This window comes from Heteronotia binoei, unplaced genomic scaffold (assembly GCF_032191835.1).
Source record: "Heteronotia binoei isolate CCM8104 ecotype False Entrance Well unplaced genomic scaffold, APGP_CSIRO_Hbin_v1 ptg001113l, whole genome shotgun sequence".
In the NCBI taxonomy this organism is placed as follows: Eukaryota; Metazoa; Chordata; class Lepidosauria; order Squamata; family Gekkonidae; genus Heteronotia; species Heteronotia binoei.
The window spans coordinates 120,272-140,248 of record NW_026800178.1 but is presented as its reverse complement, the minus strand read 5'-3'; the positions used below and the strand labels follow the sequence as shown (position 1 = coordinate 140,248).

The 19,977-nt window shown below is 52.1% G+C and overlaps 1 protein-coding gene across 1 annotated transcript in view; it reads left to right on the top strand.

The window, feature by feature from the left end:
- Positions 1-1,863: 1,863 nt before the first annotated feature.
- LOC132590903 (collagen alpha-1(V) chain-like) overlaps positions 1,864-19,977 on the top strand; it is a gene marked incomplete at both ends in the record, with an annotated part of 136,449 nt that continues 118,335 nt past the window's right edge. The window contains 4 exon segments of the mRNA XM_060263828.1: positions 1,864-2,031; positions 12,433-12,643; positions 16,265-16,427; positions 16,512-16,649. Coding sequence (XP_060119811.1) covers positions 1,864-2,031; positions 12,433-12,643; positions 16,265-16,427; positions 16,512-16,649 — 680 coding nt within the window.

Sequence of the window (19,977 nt, the reverse complement as noted above, 5' to 3'; positions counted from 1 at the left end):
CTCTTATCTGGGAGAACAGGGATTGATTCCACCACTCCTCCACTTGCACCTGCTGGAATGGCCTTGGGTCAGCCATAGCTCTCTTTTATCTGGGAGAACCGGGTTTGATTCCCCACTCCTCCACTTGCAGCTGCTGAAACGGCCTTGGGTCAGTCACAAGTTCTCTCAAGACTGTTGTGCTCAAGAGGAGTTCTGTCAGAGCTCTCTCAGCCCCACCTACCTCACAGGGTGTCTGTTTTGGGGAGGGGAAGGGAAAGGAGATTTGTAAGCCGCTCTGAAACTCTTTTAAATAGCGAAGGGTGGGGTATAAATAAAATCTCTTCTTTGTAACCTTCCTTCATTTGGGAATATTCTGTGGTGGTGCTTTTAAATGGCTGTGTGGGTGGGGGGGGGGTTGTATTTTGTATTGTGCATGCGTGCGTGTACACACACCTGAAAGTCATGTCAACCAATGGCCTGTAGGATATTCAGAGAGTTGGCCTTGGGTCAGCCATAGCTCTCTTATCTGGGAGAACCGGGATTGATTCCCCCCTCCTGCACTTGCAGCTGCTGGAATGGCCTTGGGTCAGCCATAGCTCTCTTATCTGGGAGAACCGGGTTTGATTCCCCACTCCTCCACTTGCACCTGCTGGAATGCCCTTGGACCAGCCATAGCTCTCTTATCTGGGAGAACCGGGTTTGATTCCCCCCTCCTCCACTTGCAGCTGCTGGAATGGCCTTGGGTCAGCCATAGCTCTCTTATCTGGGAGAACAGGGATTGATTCCACCACTCCTCCACTTGCAGCTGCTGGAATGGCCTTGGGTCAGCCATAGCTCTCTTATTTGGGAGAACCGGGTCTGATTCCCCACTCCTCCCCTTACACCTGCTGGAATGGGCTTGGGTCAGCCAGAGCTCTCTTATCTGGGAGAACCGGGTTTGATTCCCCACTCCTCCGCTTGCACCTGCTGGAATGGCCTTGGCTCAGCCAGAGCCCTCTTATCTGGGAAAACCGGGTTTGATTCCCCACTCCTCCACTTGCACCTGCTGGAATGGCATTGGGTCAGCCACAGCTCTCTTATCTGGGAGAACCGGGCTTGATTCCCCACTCCTCCACTTGCACCTGCTGGAATGGCCTTGGGTCAGCCAGAGCTCTCTTATCTGGGTGAACGGGGTTTGATTCCCCACTCCTCCACTTGCACCTGCTGGAATGGCCTTGGGTCAGCCAGAGCTCTCTTATCTGGGTGAACGGGGTTTGATTCCCCACTCCTCCACTTGCACCTGCTGGAATGGCATTGGGTCAGCCATTGCTCTCCTACTGGGAGAACCGGGCTTGATTCTCCACTCCTCCACTTGCAGCTGCTGGAATGGCCTAGGGTCAGCCAGACCTCTTTTATCTGGGAGAACCAGGTTGGATTCCCCACTCCTCCACTTGCAGCTGCTGGAATGGCCTTGGGTCAGCCAGACCTCTCTTATCTGGGAGATCTGGGTTTGATTCCCCCCCTCCTCCGCTTGCAGCTGCTGGAATGGCCTTGGGTCAGCCAGAGCGCTCTTATCTGGGAGAACCGGGTTTGATTCCCCCCTCCTCCACTTGCAGCTGCTGGAATGGCCTTGGGTCAGCCAGAGCTCTCTTATCTGGCGGAACCAGGTTTGATTCCCCACTCCTCCTCTTGCAGCTGCTGGAATGGCCTTGGGTCAGGCTAGGGGGTGAAGTCTGTGGGGCAGGGAGGGCTGGAGGGGAGACCTGAAGCAGGGGGGAGCTGGTGGGAGGAAACCCAAGGGATTTGGACCTAGTTGCATGGGGGGGGTGTATCTTGGTGCCCCTTGTGGGTCTGCCTCCCCGCATGCCTGTCAGCGTTCTTACTTTTACTTTTCCTCCTCCCCAGCGGATCCAGTGGATGTCCTTAAAGTGCTGCAGCTGCAGAATCAGCCCCAAGGTGTGCGCAAAACGACCGGGTTCTGCCCCAAGAGGCGGTCGGGAGCGGGGCCAGATGTGGCCTTCCGGATATCAAGGCAGGCCCAGCTAAGTGCTCCAACGCGGCAGCTTTTCCCAGGTAAGCTGATTGGGCGGGGTAGGAACTTCGGGGTCTCTGGCTGGGCCAGGGGAGGGGGCTGCTGCTTACGCTTGTGGGGGCGGGGCTAGCAGATGAAGAGTCTTGTTTTGGGGGTTGCTGCTTTCCCCAGCGTGACTTCAGCACTGTCCTGGCAGCCGACGCTTCTTTGTGCTCCATGCCACAATGAGGATTCCTCTGTTGAGTTTCCCCTTGTTGTGAGCCAGTCTGGTGTAGTGTGAAGTGTGCGGACTCTTATCTGGGAGAACCGGGTTTGATTCCCCACTCCTCCACTTGCAGCTGCTGGGATGACCTTGGGTCAAGCTCCGATAGATCCAATATCCTTTTGTTTATTTCAAATAGATCAATTTATTAAGACTGAGAGATGCTTACAAGACATGTAACTGAAAGAACTGAAGAATCAAACCACATAAGAGGTATATAATAGGTGCAGGGGTGGCTAATGGTAGCTCTCCAGAGGTTTTTTTGCCTCCAACTCCCATCAGTCCTAGCCAGCATGGCCAATGGCTGGGGCTGATGGGAGTTGTAGGCAAAAACATCTGGAGAGCTACCGTTGGTCTCCCCTGTAATAGGGTTCACAACCTTCGGCGGGCACTTCTACTTTAAGGGTCAAATGTTACCATAATAAACAACAAAGGAAAAAGAACCACGTATCAAGGAGATAAGGACTTTGAAGTTACCAGAACAATCCTTCTCACACTCATGAGACAAAACAGTGCTTGTGAGAATCTAAACACTCCCTAGTCAGATGGCTATGGCTGTTAGGTAGTAAATAACACAATTCACCTTTTATGGCATAACAGCTGCAAATAAAAATACACAGAATATAAAAATTTAAACATTGGAGATTGAAATCAAAAAGAAACCGAGCTTACAGATGCATTAATACATGGTGAGATTTAAATTTAAGGATGTCAGCCAAAAATTTTGCCACAACCTCGCTAAGCACCCCCTCAGAATCGTTCAATAAATTATAACAGGGTGGCAGAATAGACAAATCTGGGGAGAAAGAAAGCTTGCAAAATAAATCTTTACGGAGATTGTGATAAGAGGAACAATCAAGCTGGGGACTCATTTGACCGACCTCGGAAGGATGGAAGGCTGAGTCAACCTGGAGCCGGCTACCTGAACCAGCTTCCGCCGGGATTGAACTCAGGACGTGAGCAGAGTTTAGGACTGCAGTTTTACCACTCTGCGCCACGGGGCTCTTCTTCATAAGTGTACACAGAGCATGTGCTAGGCTTTCTGGAGCCCTAGGTGAATCACCTGCTAGCTCCTTGCCCCCATTATTAAAAAACATAGCGAAATGGAAGAGTGCCAAACTTGAAACTTTTCACATTTTTAATTTGCTGATTTTTAATTTTTTTTTTTTAAAGTGATGTTATTAAAAAAAATTGTGAGAATAAGTGCTTGCCGGCAGGATTGCCAATCCCCAGGGTAGCAAGGGAGCCCCTAAGGGTTATCAAAGATTTCAGGTTTTCACGGCTGGTAACATCATTAGGGTTTGTAGAATCTTTCGGGCTCAAGTGCCGTGTTCTACTGGAGAAGGTTTTCCTTCCAGACGTCTGGAAACGACACGTCTGGAAGGAAAACCTTCTCCAGTAGAACACGGCACTTGAGCCCGAAAGATTCTACAAACCCCTAAGGGTTCTGTGACTAAACCAGCCTCCAATATGCTCAACAAATTCTCCTTTAAGTTTATAACAGAAACAGAAACAAACACAGAGCAATAAATTGTACATAAGATGAAGCCATACAATATGCATGGTCCTTGAAAAGGACAAAATAGGTGAAGTTCTATAGTATGCACAGTCTTACTTGGGGCCAATACTCCTTCAAATGGTTTCGACCAAGAACTGGCAAGATGGAGTCTTCTTCACGAATCAAACTGCGGTAGAAAAAAAGCCAGTTCTTGGTTGAAACCATTTGAAGGAGTATTGGTCCCAAGAAAGACTGCATGGTTTAGTCACAGAACCCTTAGGGGCTCCCTTGCTAGAAATTTATCTGTGGTTCTCTATTGATATTGGGTTACTTAATCCCCAGGTGGGGGCAGGGGATCCCCCGGCTCGGATGCCCTCCCCCCGCTTCAGGGTCGTCAGAAATTGGGGGGAGGGGAGGGAAATGTCTGCTGGGAACTCTGTTATTCCCTATGGAGATTTGTTCCCGTAGAAAATAATGGAGAATTGATCCGCGGGTATCTGGGGCTCTGGGGGGGGGCTGTTTTTTGGGGTAGAGGCACCAGATTTTCAGTACAGCATCTAGTGCCTCTCCCCAAAATATCCCCCAAGTTTCAAAAAGATTGGACCAGGGGGTCCAATTCTATGAGCCCCCAAAAGAAGGTGCCCCTATCCTTCATTATTTCCTATGGAAGGAAGGCATTGAAAAGGTGTGCCGTCTCTTTCAATGCGAAGGCCAGAACTCCCTTTGGAGTTCAATGATGCTTGTCACAGCCTTGATCTTGGCTCCGCCCCCAATGTCTCCTGGCTCCACCCCCAAAGTCCCCAGATATTTCTTGAATTGGACTTGGCAACCCTACTTGCCGGCCATGTTAGTTAGGAAGGAGGGTGGCAGGATAGGATGAGGTGGGAGGCCAAGTCACACATCGGGGGGAGGGGAGGGGAGAGGGGGCAGCTTGGTTTTGTTGAGGGCAGCTTGGTGATGGGAGAGGACAAAGTGACAGTGGTCAGGAGTCATGCGTCGGGGAGGGGATGCCCAGTGGTACCCCCTAGGCCAGGTGGCGCCCTAGACGACTGTCTACTTTGCCTACTCCCACTCACCGGCCCTGAGTGTACAAGAATACAAATTCATGAAGTGTCCCGTGTGATCTGGCCACACCATTTTGCCAACAGTGAAACTAGCTGGACCAGCCACTCCACACAGTCTAGCTTCCTCAGGCTCTGGAGCTAGAACCACACTTCGGTGCGAAGGGCGGGGTATAAATCCCAATATAAATATAATAAATAAATAAACATGGGAGGGGGACAGGTATTTGTGAGTTTCCTGCACAGTGCAGGGGGTTGGACTAGATGACCCTGGAGGTCCCTTCCAATGCTAGGATTCTATTATGAAGAACTTCCTGACCGATAGAGTGGTTCCTCAGTAGAACAGGCTTCCTCGGGAGGTGGTGGGCTCTCCTTCCTTGGAGGTTTTTAAACAGAGGCCATCTGACAGTGAGAAAGATCCTGTGAATTTAGGGGGAGGTGTTTGTGATTTTTCTGCATTGTGCAGGGTGTTGGACTCGATGACCCTGGAGGTCCCTTCCAACTCTAGGATTCCTTACCATTAGAGCGATTCCTCAGTGGAACAGGCTTCCTCGGGAGGTGGTGGGCTCTCCTTCCTTGGAGGTTTTTAAACGGAGGCTAGATGGCCATCTGACAGCAATGAGGATCCTGTGAATTTAGGGGGAGGTGTTTGTGAGTTTCCTGCCTTGTGCAGGGGGTTGGACTAGATGACCCTGGAGGTCCCTTCCAACTCTAGGATTCTATGACTCTAGGTTTTTCAACAGAGGCTAAATGGCCATCTGACAGCAATGAAGATCCTGTGAATTTAGGGGGAGGTGTTTGTGGGTTTCCTGCATTCTGCAGGGAATTGGACTAGATGACCCTGGAGGTCCCTTCCAACTCTATTTCTATGATCTTTGCCCACCATCTTCTCTGTGTACCCATCCTGGGTCTCTTTGTTAAGGGAGAGGGAGAGAAACACCCCCTCTAGCCACATTCTCCACTCTCTGCTTGCTTTTATAAGCCTCTGCCATGCCTCCTTCTCACCCTACGCCTTGGAAGGGGCGATGGCTCAGTGGTAGAGCATCTGCTCGGTAAGCAGAAGGTCCCAGGTTCGATCCCTGGCATCTCCAACTCAAAAGGGTCCAGGCAAATAGGTGTGAAAAACCTCAGCTTGAGACCCTGGAGAGCCGCTGCCAGTCTGAGTAGACAAGACTGACTTCGATGGACCGAGGGTCTGATTCAGTAGAAGGCAGCTTCATATGTTCATATGAGAGCCAGTTTGGTCTAGTAGTTAAGTGTGTGGACTCTTATCTGGGAGAGCTGGGTTCGATTCCCCACTCCTCCACTTGCAGCTGCTAGCATGGCCTTGGGTCAGCCATAGCTCTGGCAGAGGTTGTCCTTGAAAGGGCAGCTGCTGTGAGAGCCCTCTCCAGCCCGACCCACCTTACAGGGTGTCGGTTGTGGGGGAGGAAGGGAAAGGAGATTGTGAGCCGCTCTGAGACTCTTCGGAGTGGAGGGCGGGATATAAATCCAATATCTTTTTCTTCTTCTCCTATTCTGAAAATCTCCCATGTCTTTGGGAAGACTTCCCAGCCCCTGGCAGCTGCATGCCCAGAAATAAAACTAGAGAGGCAAGAAATAATGAAAGATCTAGGGAGAGGGAGGAAGGAAGCAGAGTCCATTTTTATACCCCGCTTTCCTCTACTCTAAGCAGTCTCAAAGCAGCTTACAATTGCTAGTTTGTTGTAGTGGTTAAGAGCGGCGGCCTCTAATCTAGGGAACCGGGGTTGAGCCCCCACTCCTCCTCCAAATGCAGCCAGTTGGGTGACCTTGGGCCAGTTCCAGTTCTCTCAGCCCCACCCACCTCACAGGGTGTCTGTTGTGGGGGGAGGAAGAAGAAGACTGCAGATTTATACCCCGCCCTTCTCTCTGAAGCAGAATCTCAGAGCGACTTACAATCTCCTATATCTCCTCCCCCTACCACAGACACCCTGTGAGGTGGGTGGGGCTGAGAGGGCTCTCACAGCAGCTGCCCTTTCAAGGACAACCTCTGCCAGAGCTATGGCTGACCCAAGGCCATTCCAGCAGCTGCAGATGGAGGAGAAGGGAATCAAACCCGGTTCTCCCAGATAAGAGTCCGCACTCTTAACCACTACACCAAACTGTCTCTCTTCCCTTTGGAAGCTGCTCCCAGACTCCTTTGGGTAGTGAAGAGTAGGTTATAAAACCAACCCTCTTCCTCCCCACAACTAATTAAGTGCGCGAACTCTTATCTGGGAGAACCAGGTTCGATTCCCCACTTTTTCCCTTGCAGCTGCTGGAATGGCCTTGGGTCAGCCATAGCTCTGGCAGGAGTTGTCCTTGAAAGGGCAGCTGCTCTGAGAGTCCTCTCAGCCCCACCCATCTCACAGGGCGTCTGTTGTGAGGGAGGGAGGAAAAGGAGATTGTAGGCCGCTCTGAGACTCTGTCCTTGAAAGCGCAGCTTCTGGAAGAGCTCTCTCAGCCCCACCCGCCTCACAGGCTGTCTGTTGTAGGGGAGGAAGGGAAAGGAGATTGTAGGCTACTCTGAGACTCTGTCCTTGAAAGGGAAGCTTCTGGGAGAGCTCTCTCAGCCCCACCTACCTCACAGAGCGTCTCTTGTGGGGGAGGAAGGGAAAGGAGATTGTAGGCCGCTCTGAGCCTCTGTCCTTGAAAGGGCAGCTGCTGTGAGAGCCCTCTCAGCCCCACCCACCTCACAGGGTGTCTGTTGTGGGGGGAGAAGATATGGGAGATTGTAAATCGCTCTGAGTCTTTGATTTGTCTTCCCCAGTCTCTGTCCCTCTTAGATAGATCCAAGCGGGCAGCCGTGTTGTTCTGTAGTAGTTGAACGAAGCAGGAGTCAAACCGCACCTTTAAGACCAACCAAATTCCTCGTCTGATGAAGCGTGCTTAGAGAGCGTACGAAAGCTGACGTTCTGAATAAAACCTGGTTGGTCTTCAACGTGCCCCTTGACTCCTGTTGTGTCCCTTTTAGTGTGACATTCGACCTGAAGTGTGAGATGGGAAGCCTTTCGTTCTTCTTTTGGCTAGAGCCATCAGCATCACTAAACTGTGGGATTTTCTGTGCTGGTGGCGGAGAGGAGAGAGATACAATTTCTCCCCTGCCGTTTCCCTTTTGCCAGACTTTGACCAGACTCTGGAGCAGGCCGCAGAGCTTGTGTGTGGACGCCTGGACTTGGTTGGTCTTAAAGGTCCTAAACCTGTTGCTTTAATTTCGATAGTAAATTAGCCCGTATATGGACGGATCTTTGGTTCTGTTCCTCAGGGGGCTTCTCAGGGTGGTGTGGAATTGTTTTCTGTGGCCCTGGAAGGTAGGACCGGAACCAGTGGGTTGAAATTAAATGAAAAGAGTTTTGGGCTCAACATGAGGAAGAACTTCCTGACCGTTAGAGCGGTTCCTCAGTGGAACAGGCTTCCTCGAGAGGTGGTGGGCTCTCCTTCCTTGGAGGTTTTTGAACAGAGGCTAGAAGGCCACCTGACAGCAACGAGGATCCTGTGAATTTAGGGGGAGGTGTTTGTGAGTTTCCTGTATTGTGCAGGGGGTTGGACTAGATGACCCTGGAGGTCCCTTCCAACTCTATGATTCCTGTCCGTTCGAGCAGTTGACCCTGGAGGTCCCTTCCAACTCTAGGATTCCTGACCATTAGAGCGGTTCCTCAGTGGAACAGGCTTCCTCGGGAGGTGGTGGGCTCTCCTTCCTTGGAGGTTTTTCGATAGAGGCTAGATGGCCATCTGATACAATGAAGATCCTGTGAATTTAGGGGGAGGTGTTTGTGAGTTTCCTGCATTCTGCAGGGGGTTGGACTAGATGACCCTGGAGGTCCCTTCCAACTCTATGATTCTATTATTAGGAAGAACTTCCTGACCATGAGAGCGGTTCCTCAGTGGAAGAGGCTTCCTCCTGGGGAGGTGGTGGGCTCTCCTTCCTTGGAGGTTTTGAAACAGAGACTAGATGGCCATCTGACAGCAATGAGGATCCTGTGAATTTAGGGGGGAGGTGTTTGTGAGTTTCCTGCATGGTGCAGGAGGTTGGACTAGATGACCCTGGAGGTCCCTTCCAATTGTTTGATATTATGAATCCATGACTCCACTGATGCTGGTGCTGCGGCCTTCTTGTACCATTAACCCTGTACATGATTTTTGCCTTAGAAGATGTTTATACATTCCAGAAATTAGTAGTGCCACGTTCAAAGTTTAACTAGGTAGGGTATCAGACCCTTGCTTTCTTGACTTTCTGACCCTGGCGACAGAAAAAAGGGGAGGGATTTGGGTCGGTACCTCAGGCCAGTTCTAGTTGGTTCTAGTCTGGCCTACGGCACATCCACGGTAGTCCTACGCAAGGCGTTTTTTTGAGCAGCCACACAGTTCCGGCTAGCTTGGCGCCAGGGGTGTGTGTGGCCTGATATGCAAATGAGTTCCTGCTGGGCTTTTTCTATCCCAGAAGCCCTAGTCCTGCGTGATAGCTATGTCCAGGGCTTGCTTTGTAGCCGGAAATTCTTTGCATATTAAGCTACACCCCCCCCCCCCGATGTAGCCAATCCTCCAAGAGCTTACCCGGCCTTGGAGGATCGGCTCCATCAGGAGGGTGCGGCCTAATATGCAAAGGAGTTCCTGCTACAAAAAAAGCCCCGGGCATGTCAGTAGGGGTGTTAGCAGCCGGAAGGCCAAGAAAGATATGTCTCTCTCTGGTTCATCAGTGCCTGGGGGCTTTGATACTGTTGCTGGAATATATCCCTTATTTGCGTGGGCCACCCAGGTCAGGTGCGGTGGCGTGTGGCCTCAGGGAATCAAAGACCAGGGTGGATTCTCAGGTGGAGAGCATTTCTCCATGTGGGGTGCTGGAGGCTCCATGAAATCCAGTAGCTGTGGCCAGAGGATAGAAACCGCAGTTTGCCACCTTTTCTTAGCTCTAGAGGTGGGAGTCAGGAGGTGAAAGAATCATGAGAAAAGCCACCCTCCCTATGGACTTCTGGGCCTTTCTGGGAAGCCCTGTTGCTCCAGGAGCTCCCTTGTGTGGAGTTTCCTTGCGTGTTGCATCAAGAGCTCCCTTGTGTGGAGTTTCATTGCGTGTTGCTTCAGCAGCTCCCTTGTGTGGAGTTTCCTTGTGTGTTGCATCAGGAGCTCCCTTGTGTGGAGTTTCCTTGCGTGTTGCTTCAGGAGCTGCCTTGTGTGGAGTTTCCTTGCGTGTTGCTTCAGGAGCTCCCTTGTGTGTTGCTTCAGGAGCTCCCTTGTGTGGAGTTTCCTTGTGTGTTGCTTCAGGAGCTCTCTTGTGTGGAGTTTCCTTGTGTGTTGCTTCAGGAGCTCCCTTGTGTGGAGTTTCCTTGCGTGTTGCTTCAGGAGCTCCCTTGTGTGGAGTTTCCTTGCGTGTTGCTTCAGGAGCTCCCTTGTGTGGAGTTTCCTTGTGTGTTGCTTCAGGAGCTCTCTTGTGTGGAGTTTCCTTGTGTGTTGCTTCAGGAGCTCCCTTGTGTGGAGTTTCCTTGTGTGTTGTTTCAGGAGCTCCCTTGTGTGGAGGTTCCTTGTGTGTTGCTTCAGGAGCTCCCTTGTGTGGAGTTTCCTTGCGTGTTGCTTCAGGAGCTCTCTTGTGTGGAGTTTCCTTGTGTGTTGCTTCAGGAGCTGCCTTGTGTGGAGTTTCCTTGCGTGTTGCTTCAGGAGCTCCCTTGTGTGTTGCTTCAGGAGCTCCCTTGTGTGGAGTTTCCTTGTGTGTTGCTTCAGGAGCTCTCTTGTGTGGAGTTTCCTTGTGTGTTGCTTCAGGAGCTCTCTTGTGTGGAGTTTCCTTGTGTGTTGCTTCAGGAGCTCCCTTGTGTGGAGTTTCCTTGCGTGTTGCTTCAGGAGCTCCCTTGTGTGGAGTTTCCTTGCGTGTTGCTTCAGGAGCTCCCTTGTGTGGAGTTTCCTTGTGTGTTGCTTCAGGAGCTCTCTTGTGTGGAGTTTCCTTGTGTGTTGCTTCAGGAGCTCCCTTGTGTGGAGTTTCCTTGTGTGTTGCTTCAGGAGCTCCCTTGTGTGGAGGTTCCTTGTGTGTTGCCTCAGGAGCTCCCTTGTGTGGAGTTTCCTTGCGTGTTGCTTCAGGAGCTCTCTTGTGTGGAGTTTCCTTGTGTGTTGCTTCAGGAGCTGCCTTGTGTGGAGTTTCCTTGTGTGTTGCTTCAGGAGCTCTCTTGTGTGGAGTTTCCTTGTGTGTTGCTTCAGGAGCTGCCTTGTGTGGAGTTTCCTTGCGTGTTGCTTCAGGAGCTCCCTTGTGTGGAGTTTCTTTGTGTGTTGCTTCAGGAGCTCCCTTGTGTGGAGTTTCCTTGTGTGTTGCTTCGGGAGCTGCCTTGTGTGGAGTTTCCTTGCGTGTTGCTTCAGGAGCTCCCTTGTGTGGAATTTTCTTTGTGTGTTGCTTCAGGAGCTCCCTTGTGTGCAGTTTCCTTTTGTGTTGCTTCAGGAGCTCTCTTGTGTGGAGTTTCCTTGTGTGTTGCTTCAGGAGCTCCCTTGTGTGGACTTTTCTTGTGTGTTGCTTCAGGAGCTCCCTTCTGTGGAGTTTCCTTGTGTGTTGCTTCAGGAGCTCCCTTGTGTGGAGTTTCCTTGTGTGTTGCTTCTGGAGCTCCCTTGTGTGGAGTTTCTTTGTGTGTTGCTTCAGGAGCTCCCTTCTGTGGAGTTTCCTTGTGTGTTGCTTCAGGAGCTCCCTTGTGTGGAGTTTCCTTGTGTGTTGCTTCAGGAGCTCCCTTCTGTGGAGTTTCTTTGTGTGTTGCTTCAGGAGCTCCCTTGTGTGGAGGTTCCTTGTGTGTTGCTTCAGGAGCTCCCTTGTGTGGAATTTCTATGTGTGTTGCTTCAGGAGTGGCCAGGTCTGTAGCTACGGGGGGACCCAGCAGGGACCACGCTGCTCTATTCAAACTCCCTTTCCCTCTGTAGGGCCCTTCTATTGTAGAGCGGCAGTGAGAGAGAGAGCAATAGTGAGGGAGAGAGCGGAAGAACATAAGAGAAGCCATGTGGGATCAGGCCAGTGGCCCATTCAGTGCAACACTCTGTGTCACATGGTGGCCAAAAAAACCCAGGTGCCATCAGGAGGTCCATCAGTGGGGCCAGGATACCAGAAGCACTCCCACTGTGGTCTCCCCAAGAATACAGAGCATCACTGCCCAGACAATACACTATGGCTACTAGCCATAGTACACTCCAACAATACACTCCAACAATACACTATGCCTACTAGCCACTGATGGACCTCTGCTCCATATTAGAGAGCAACAGCGTTCGGGAAAGAGAGAGAGAGCAACAGCAACAGCAAGTGGGGAAAGTGTGACAGAAAGAGCAACAGAGCATCAGTGAAGAGGAGAGCAAGAACGGGACAGTGAGAGAGCAACAGCAAGGGAAAGAGCAACAGTGAGAGAGAGGGGGGGAGAGCAAGAGAGGGACTGTAAGAGAGCAACAGCATCAGTAAGGGGGAGAGCAACAGAGAGAGAGAGCAACAGTGAGAAAGTGAGCGGGAGAGAGAGCTGAAGCTGAGAGGGGTGGCCGCTGAAGGGAAGAAGCAGCCAAGCTCCACGCCCCCCCCCCCCACCAGATTTTTAATCTCCGGGGCTCCTCCACCCAACATTTTCTGGTTACGGGCCCAGGAGTGGCCATCCTCAGCCTGCCTTTGCCTTCCCAGGTAAATTTCCAGAGGACTTCTCCATCATGGCGCTGATGAAACCCAAGTCTGGCCTACAGGCATTCTTGCTGTCCATCTACAACCAACACGGCACCCAGCAGTTGGGAGTGGAGCTGGGCCGCTCCCCCGTCTTCCTCTACGAAGATCAGAATGGCCGCCCGGCCCCTGAGGACTACCCCATCTTCCGAGGCGTCAACCTGGCTGATGGCAAGTGAGTGCCTGCTTTCCTCTTCTTCCTCCTCCTCTGCCCTCTTCTCACACCATCTCCTGTTCTTCCAGCATCCATCAGCCAAGATTGTCCCCAGCCAGAAGAGCTTGCCGAAGTGGAAGCTGAGAGGGAAGGACAGTTGGTAGCAGATCAGGGTCAAACTGGAAGAGCCAGTTTAGTGTTGTGGGTTAAGTGCGCAGACTCTTATCTGGGAGAACCGGGCTTGATTCCCCACTTCTCCACTTGCAGCTGCTGGAATGGCCTTGGGTCAGCCAGAGCTCTCTTATCTGGGAGAACCAGGTTTGATTCCCCACTCCTCCACTTGCAGCTGCTGGAATGGCCTTGGGTCAGCCAGAGCTCTCATATCTGGGAGAACCGGGTTTGATTCCCCACTCCTCCGCTTTCAGCTGTTGGAGTGGCCTTGGGTCAGCCATAGCTCTCTTATTTGGGAGAACCAGGTTTGATTCCCCACTCCTCCACTTGCGGCTGCTGGAGTGGCCTTGAGTCAACCATAGCACTTGTAGGAGTTATCCTTGAAAGGGCAGTTTCTGGGAGAGCCCTCTCAGCCCCACCTACTGTCTGTTGTGGGGAGAGGAAGGGAAAGGAGATTGTAGGTCGCTCTGGCACTGTGCTTGAAAGGGCAGCTTCTGGGAGAGCTCTCTCAGGCCCGCCCACCTCACAGGGTGTCTGTTGTGGGGGGAGGAAGATAAAGGAGATTGTGAGCTGCTCTGAGATTCAGAGTGAACGGTGGGCTATAAATCTAATTTCTTCTTCTAAAGCCATGCCACGGGTGGGCTTCTGGGCAGATGCATTGTAAAGCTAAAAGGGGAGCCTCTCCTTCCTTCCTTCCTCCCTTCCTCCCTCTCCTTCCTCCCTCCCTCTCTCTTCTTCCTTCCTTCCTTCCCTCCTTCCTTCCTTCCTTCCTTCCTTCCTTCCTTCCTTCCTTCCTTCCTTCCTTCCTTCCTTCCTTCCTTCCTTCCTTCCTTCCTTCCTTCCTTCCTTCCTTCTTGCTCTCAAACATTTTACATGCATGTCTTGCGGCTCTCAAACGTTTGACATTTATTCCATGTGGCTCTTACATAAAGCCAGTTTGGCCACCCTTGTCCTGGAGCATTCGAGGGGCTGGCTGCAGGCTCCGCTGTCAATTCAGGCAAAGACCCAGCATGGTTGTCGCCAGCGTCGCCCACGACACAGAGCCGTTCTCTCAAGAGCAGTTCTCTCAGAGCTCTCTCGGCCACGCCTGCCTTGCAGGGTGTCTGTTGTGGGGAGACAAAGGGATGGAGACTGCAAAGCGCTCTGAGGCTTCGAGTGAAGAGTGGGGGATAAATCCAACTTCTTCTGATAAATTCTTGTCAGGCGGCCAGTTGTTAAATGCTCAGAAACCTCCCCAGGGACAAACCTCGAGGGGGAATATTTGGGCCACTGAAGGGTCGCACTTTTCCCAGTCATGTGCTACGAGGGGTTTTGCACACCGCCAGGTTCTCAGGAAACTGCTGCAGCGCCTAACCCTCCATGAGCAAAGAGCCTATTAGATGTTTACTCAAAAGCAAATTCCTTTCAAAAAATGTCCCACTTCTTCCCGCTTTTTTTGCTTTATTTATTTTCTTATTTTCCAAGTCTGGGAATCGTTTCCGAACATTTCATAGGGGCAGCACCTCCGATGCCTTTGTTTTCAGCCTCATACATCGCTTCAGAGGGTTTGTGCAACTGATGCTCGTAACAGCTTTCCAATGCCCATTCGGTGTTTTAGGTTTCTGTTCGTATCAGATTTATTCCTTCACACCTTTTTTTTAACCTTTGGGATTTACAACCTTCAGGAGTAATCTGGTGAATTGCCCGGAAGAAGGCTGGAGAAACGGATTACTGCTTTTCTCTTTGCAGCCACAACCACTGCTCATTATTTTATTTTTTATTTTTAATTGTCTTTGCAGGTTGATAAACTGTGCTATAACAATCTTTTACGGAAACTTAACAAATTGAAAAAAAGGTTCTTCATATCCCCTCCCTGAATCCCACCGCCCCAAACTGATTCTTGGTTAATTCATGAATTCTACAGGGAGAGCCACTTTGGTGTAGTGGTTAAGTGTGCGGACTCATATCTGGGAAAAACGGGTTTGATTCCTCCCTCCTCCACTTGCATCTGCTAGCATGGCCTTGGGTCAGCCAGAGCTCTCTTATCTGGGAGAACTGGGTTGGATTCCCCACTCTTCCACTTGCACCTGCTGGAATGGCCTTGGGTCAGCCAGAGCTCTCTTATCTGGGAGAACCGGGTTGGATTCCCCACTCCTCCCCTTGCAGCTGCTGGAATGGCCTTGGGTCAGCCAGAGCTCTCTTATCTGGGAGAACCGGGTTTGATTCCCCACTCCTCCACTTGCAGCTGCTGGAATGGCCTTGGGTCATCCAGAGCTCTCTTATCTGGGAGAACCGGGTTTGATTCCCCACTCCTCCACTTGCGGCTGCTGGAGTGGCCTTGAGTCAACCATAGCACTTGTAGGAGTTATCCTTGAAAGGGCAGTTTCTGGGAGAGCCCTCTCAGCCCCACCTACTTCACAGGGTGTCTGTTGTGGGGAGAGGAAGGGAAAGGAGATTGTAGGTCGCTCTGGCACTGTGCTTGAGAGGGCAGCTTCTGGGAGAGCTCTCTCATGCCCGCCCACCTCACAGGGTGTCTGTTGTGAGGGGAGGAAGGTAAAGGAGATTGTGAGCTGCTCTGAGATTCAGAGTGAACGGTGGGATATAAATCTAATTTCTTCTTCTAAAGCCATGCCACGGGCGGGCTTCTGGGCAGATCCACGGCCTTGGGTCAGCCACAGCTCTGGCAGAGGTTGTCCTTGAAAGGGCAGCTGCTGTGAGAGCCCTCTCCAGCCCCACCCACCTCACAGGGTGTCTGTTGTGGGGGGGAAGGAGATTGTGAGCTGCTCTGAGACTCTTCAGAGTGGAGGGCGGGATATAAATCCAATATCTTCTTCTTCATCTTCTTCAAGTCAGAGAAGCTGACGCAGAAGAAGAAACCTTTGAGGGGCCATTCATTCTCAATAGCGCTAGAGCCGAACTTTGCACGGTTGTACGCAGGGCTTTTTTTGTAGCAGGAAGTCTTTTGCATATTAGGCCACACCCCTCCTGATGTAGCCAATCCTCTTGGAGCTTACAGTAGGCCCTGTACGAAGAGCCCTGTCAGCTCCTGGAGGATTGGCTACATCAGGAGGGCGTGGCCTAAGATGCAGAGGAGTTCCTGCTGGTGTTCCCTCTCAGCTGAGTTAGCGTGAGCCCGCTCACAGATTTTTAGCCTCCGACTCAAACATTTTTGTCTTCGCTCAGGAAGGATGACATCCCCCCACCCCGGGCACAATAATTAATGCAGGAGCTCACAACTTTAATGCCAGCGGCTCACGGAGTAGAATTTTGGCTCACAAGACTCTGCAGCTTAGAGGGAACATTGTTTCCTGTTGCAAAAAGAGCCCGGCTGGAAGCTGCCTTATACCAAATCAAACCCTTGGTCCTTCAGAACTGGTGTCGTCTCCTCAGGCCGGCAGCGTTCAGCTTCCCCCCCCTTCTCCTTCCGTGCCCTTCTGTGCAAGGTGGGGGTTCCTCAGCTTTGGGCCCAGCCCCTCCTCTCCCTCCCCCCAGGTGGCATCGCGTGGCACTGAGTGTGAGCAAGAAGCAGGTGACGCTCTTCCTGGACTGCAAGAAGAAGATGTCGCGGCCGCTGCCCCGGGGCAACCAGCCGGTCATCGACACCCGCGGCATCACCGTCTTTGGCACCCGCCTCCTGGACGAGGAGGTCTTTGAGGTAGGGCCTCTCCCCGCCAGCCCCCCTCCCCACCCCGCCCGGGGGGGGGCAGTGTGGCTCACCCCTCCCCTTCTCTCCCCGCAGGGCGACATCCAGCAGCTGCTGATCTCCGCCAGCCCCCAGGCGGCCTACGACTACTGCGAGCACTACAGCCCAGACTGCGACGGGGGGGCCAACAAGCCCCAAGCCCAAGAGCCTCAGCAGAGAGCCAGCAAGCCCCAGGTGAGCAGAAGGGATGGGACGGGGCGGGGGATCTCACGTCCGCCCCTCCCACCCGCCAGTGAGCGCATCTGGGGCCAGCCTGTGAAAGGCCCGCCTCCTCGCAAGCAGGGGTCGTTTTGTAGGAAAATAGGTGGTGGCGCTCATTAGCATAAATCATGAGCATATGTCCACCCCAGCCAAAAGCAACCCGATGCAAGAAAGGAGAGCCCCGGGCAAGTGAGGCCTGCTTGGGCTGGCTAGAGATCCAGCCAGCCCAAGCAGGCCTCGCTCACCTGGGGCTCTCTTTGACAAGCTCCCCCCCCCTTCACAGTCAAAAGATCAGCGAGCCACCTGCTGCCCAAAATGACATAAAAATGGAGAAAGGGTGGCTCCAGGGGTTCACGAGGGCCGCTGTTAGGCTTGCCAATCCTCGGGTCCCAGCGGGAGTTCTTCCGCTTTCCCAGGCTCCTTCCCGCCCCCAGTCAGCTGGCCAGTGGGGGGAAGTCCCGCCCCCAAATCCACCATGTGACTTTTCACCTCCGGAGGCTTCCAGCAGCTGCAAGTGGAGGAGTGGGGAATCAAACCCCGTTCTCCCAGATAAGAGATCTACGGCTGACCCAAGGCCATTCCAGCAGCTGCAAGAGGAGAAGTGGGGAATCAAACTCGGTTTTCCCAGATAAGAGTCCGCACACTTAACCACTACACCAAACTGGCTCTCTGCACTGACGCAGCCCTTCCTGCCCTCCTTCTCATGATCTTCCCAAGATCTTCCTTGCTGTCAGGTGGCCATCCAGCCTCTGTTTAAAAACCTCCAAAGAAGGAGAGCCCACCACCTCCCAAGAAGGAAGCCTGTTCCACTGAGGAACCGCTCTAACGGTCAGGAAGTCCTTCCTAGTGTTTAGCCGAATAAAATAAACAAATGTCCTTTATTTAAGGACATAAGAGAAGCCATGTTGGATCAGGCCAATGGCCCATCCAGTCCAACTCTCTGTGTCACACAGTGGCCAAAACCCCAGGTGCCATCAGGAGGTCCATCAGTGGGGCCAGGACACTAGAAGCCCTCCCAGTGTGCTCCCCCCCACCCCAAGCACTCCAGAGCATCACTGCCCCAGACAGTTCCAACAATATGCTGTGGCTAATAGCCACCGATGGACCTCTGCTCCATATGTTTATCCAATCCTGTCTTGAAGCTGGCTATGCTTGAAGCCGCCACCACCTCCTGTGGCAGTGAATTCCATATGTTAATCACCCTTTGGGTGAAGAAGGACTTCTTTTTTTCCATTCTAACCCGACTGCTTAGCAATTCCATGGAGTGCCCATGAGTTCTCGGATTGTGAGAAAGGGAGAAAAGGACTTCTTTCTCTACTTTCTCCATCCCATGAATAATCTTGTAAACCTCTATCATGTCACCCCGCAGTCGACGTTTCTCCAAGCTAAAGAGCACCAAGAGTTTCAACCTTTCTTCATAGGGAAAGTGTTCCAGCCCTTTAATCATTCTAGTTGCCCTTTTCTGCACTTTCCCCAATGCTATAATATCTTTTTTTAGGTGCGGAGACCAGAATTTAGCAATTTAGCAGCCTAGCAATTGGAAGAGCCGGTGCATAGAGGCCCCTTCAACGCATTTCCTTTCTCTCAACCCGACACACCCTGAGTCCCAAAAATGTCGCTCTGCGGGCACCCCCAGGTCTAAAAGCAGCCTGCGTAATTTGAAGGAAGGGTTGCGGAGGTTTGAGGCGGTGCCCTTTACTTTTCCCATGCTAATTTGGCCTCCTCAGGAATCCCGTGGTCTGGCCAGAGAGCCTTCCCTGAGGAAAAAAGAATCTCTACTTTTGCTTTCCTTCAGTACTCCAATGAGGACGCAGAGGACTATTACGGGTACACCTACTATTATGGGCCTGGAATGGATGGGACGGATTCTCCCACGGTGCCTCTGGGGGGAGCCAGTGAGCAGGTAAAGGGAGGGGCAGCTTCTGCTCCTCCCCGGACCGTCTGTCTGTCCATCTGTCCTCCTCGTGTGCTGTGGAACCCATCTCTTTGTCCCATCCGTGTCCATCCATCCACATCTACCCATCTGTTTCGTCCTTCTGTCCAACTGTGTGGCTGGGAAGGAGAACTGCAGAAGACCGTCTAGTTCTTTTGGCTCTGCCCCCCCCCCCTCCTTCCCAAGAGAGGGAACAGAGTTTAGAGTGATGGGACACAGTTCCGCTGCATGTGAATTCACAGATCTTTCTAGGTGGAAGAAGTTGGGAGAAAGATGAGGCAAAGAGCTTTTCACTGGTTAAGTACATTAGTAGAAAGCCCTGCTGGATCAGACCAGTGAGGGTCCATCTAGTCCAGCCTCCTGTCTCATACAGTGGCCAACCAGTTCCTCTGGAGGGCCAACAACAGGGCAGGAGGCTGAGGCCTTCCCCAGAGAAGAACATCAGAAGAGCCCTGCTGGGTCAGACCAGTGAGGGTCCATCTAGTCCAGCCTCCTGCCTCACACAGTGGCCAGCCAGTTCCTCTGGAGGGCCAACAACAGGGCAGAGAGGCTGAGGCCTTCCCCTGAGAAGAACATCAGAAGAGCCCTGCTGGATCAGACCAGGGAGGGTCCATCTAGTCCAGCCTCCTGCCTCACACAGTGGCCAGCCAGTTCCTCTGGAGGGCCAACAACAGGGCAGAGAGGCCGAGGCCTTCCCCTGAGAAGAACATCAGAAGAGCCCTGCTGGGTCAGACCAATGAGAGTCCATCTAGCCCAGCCTCCTGTCTCACACAGTAGCTAACCAGGGCCAACAAACAGGACGTAGAAGCTGAGGCCTTCCCCTGATGTTAGCACTTGGATTCAGAGATCTAGTCCTTCTGAATGTGAAGGTCCCCCTTAGGTTGTGGGTGGTTGTTTTTTGAGGGGCCACACCACCGTGTTATAGGCAGTACTTGGTTTAAAAAAAAAACTAGTAGCTTGGGAGTTCATCTCCATAATCTTCCTAACCCACTTGCAAGTATCTTTGTTCGCTCACTTAGCAGTTGCCGTTTCAGCTGGCCTCTGTATGCGTCGGTCTCAGTCACAGTCGCAATGCATCACATTCTCAGTAGTCCTCCATAGACTGCAGAACCCGTGGTGCAGTGTGACTGAAGAATTCAGGAACGCATCCAGGGCTTTGTGTTAAAACTGACAGGTAGTGCAGACGAGAGCAGTCACAGGTCTGGGAGCCTGACCGTTGCCTTGGAAACAGAAGAGAGCATTCACAGTAAAATCTCCCAGGTGGGAAGAAGAGAATGGGCCAGTAGTTCCCCCAGAAAGCATGCATTTGTTTTATTTTTATTTTTCTGTCAAGAAGGGACTTGGCAAAGTCCTTCAAAAATGAGGGTG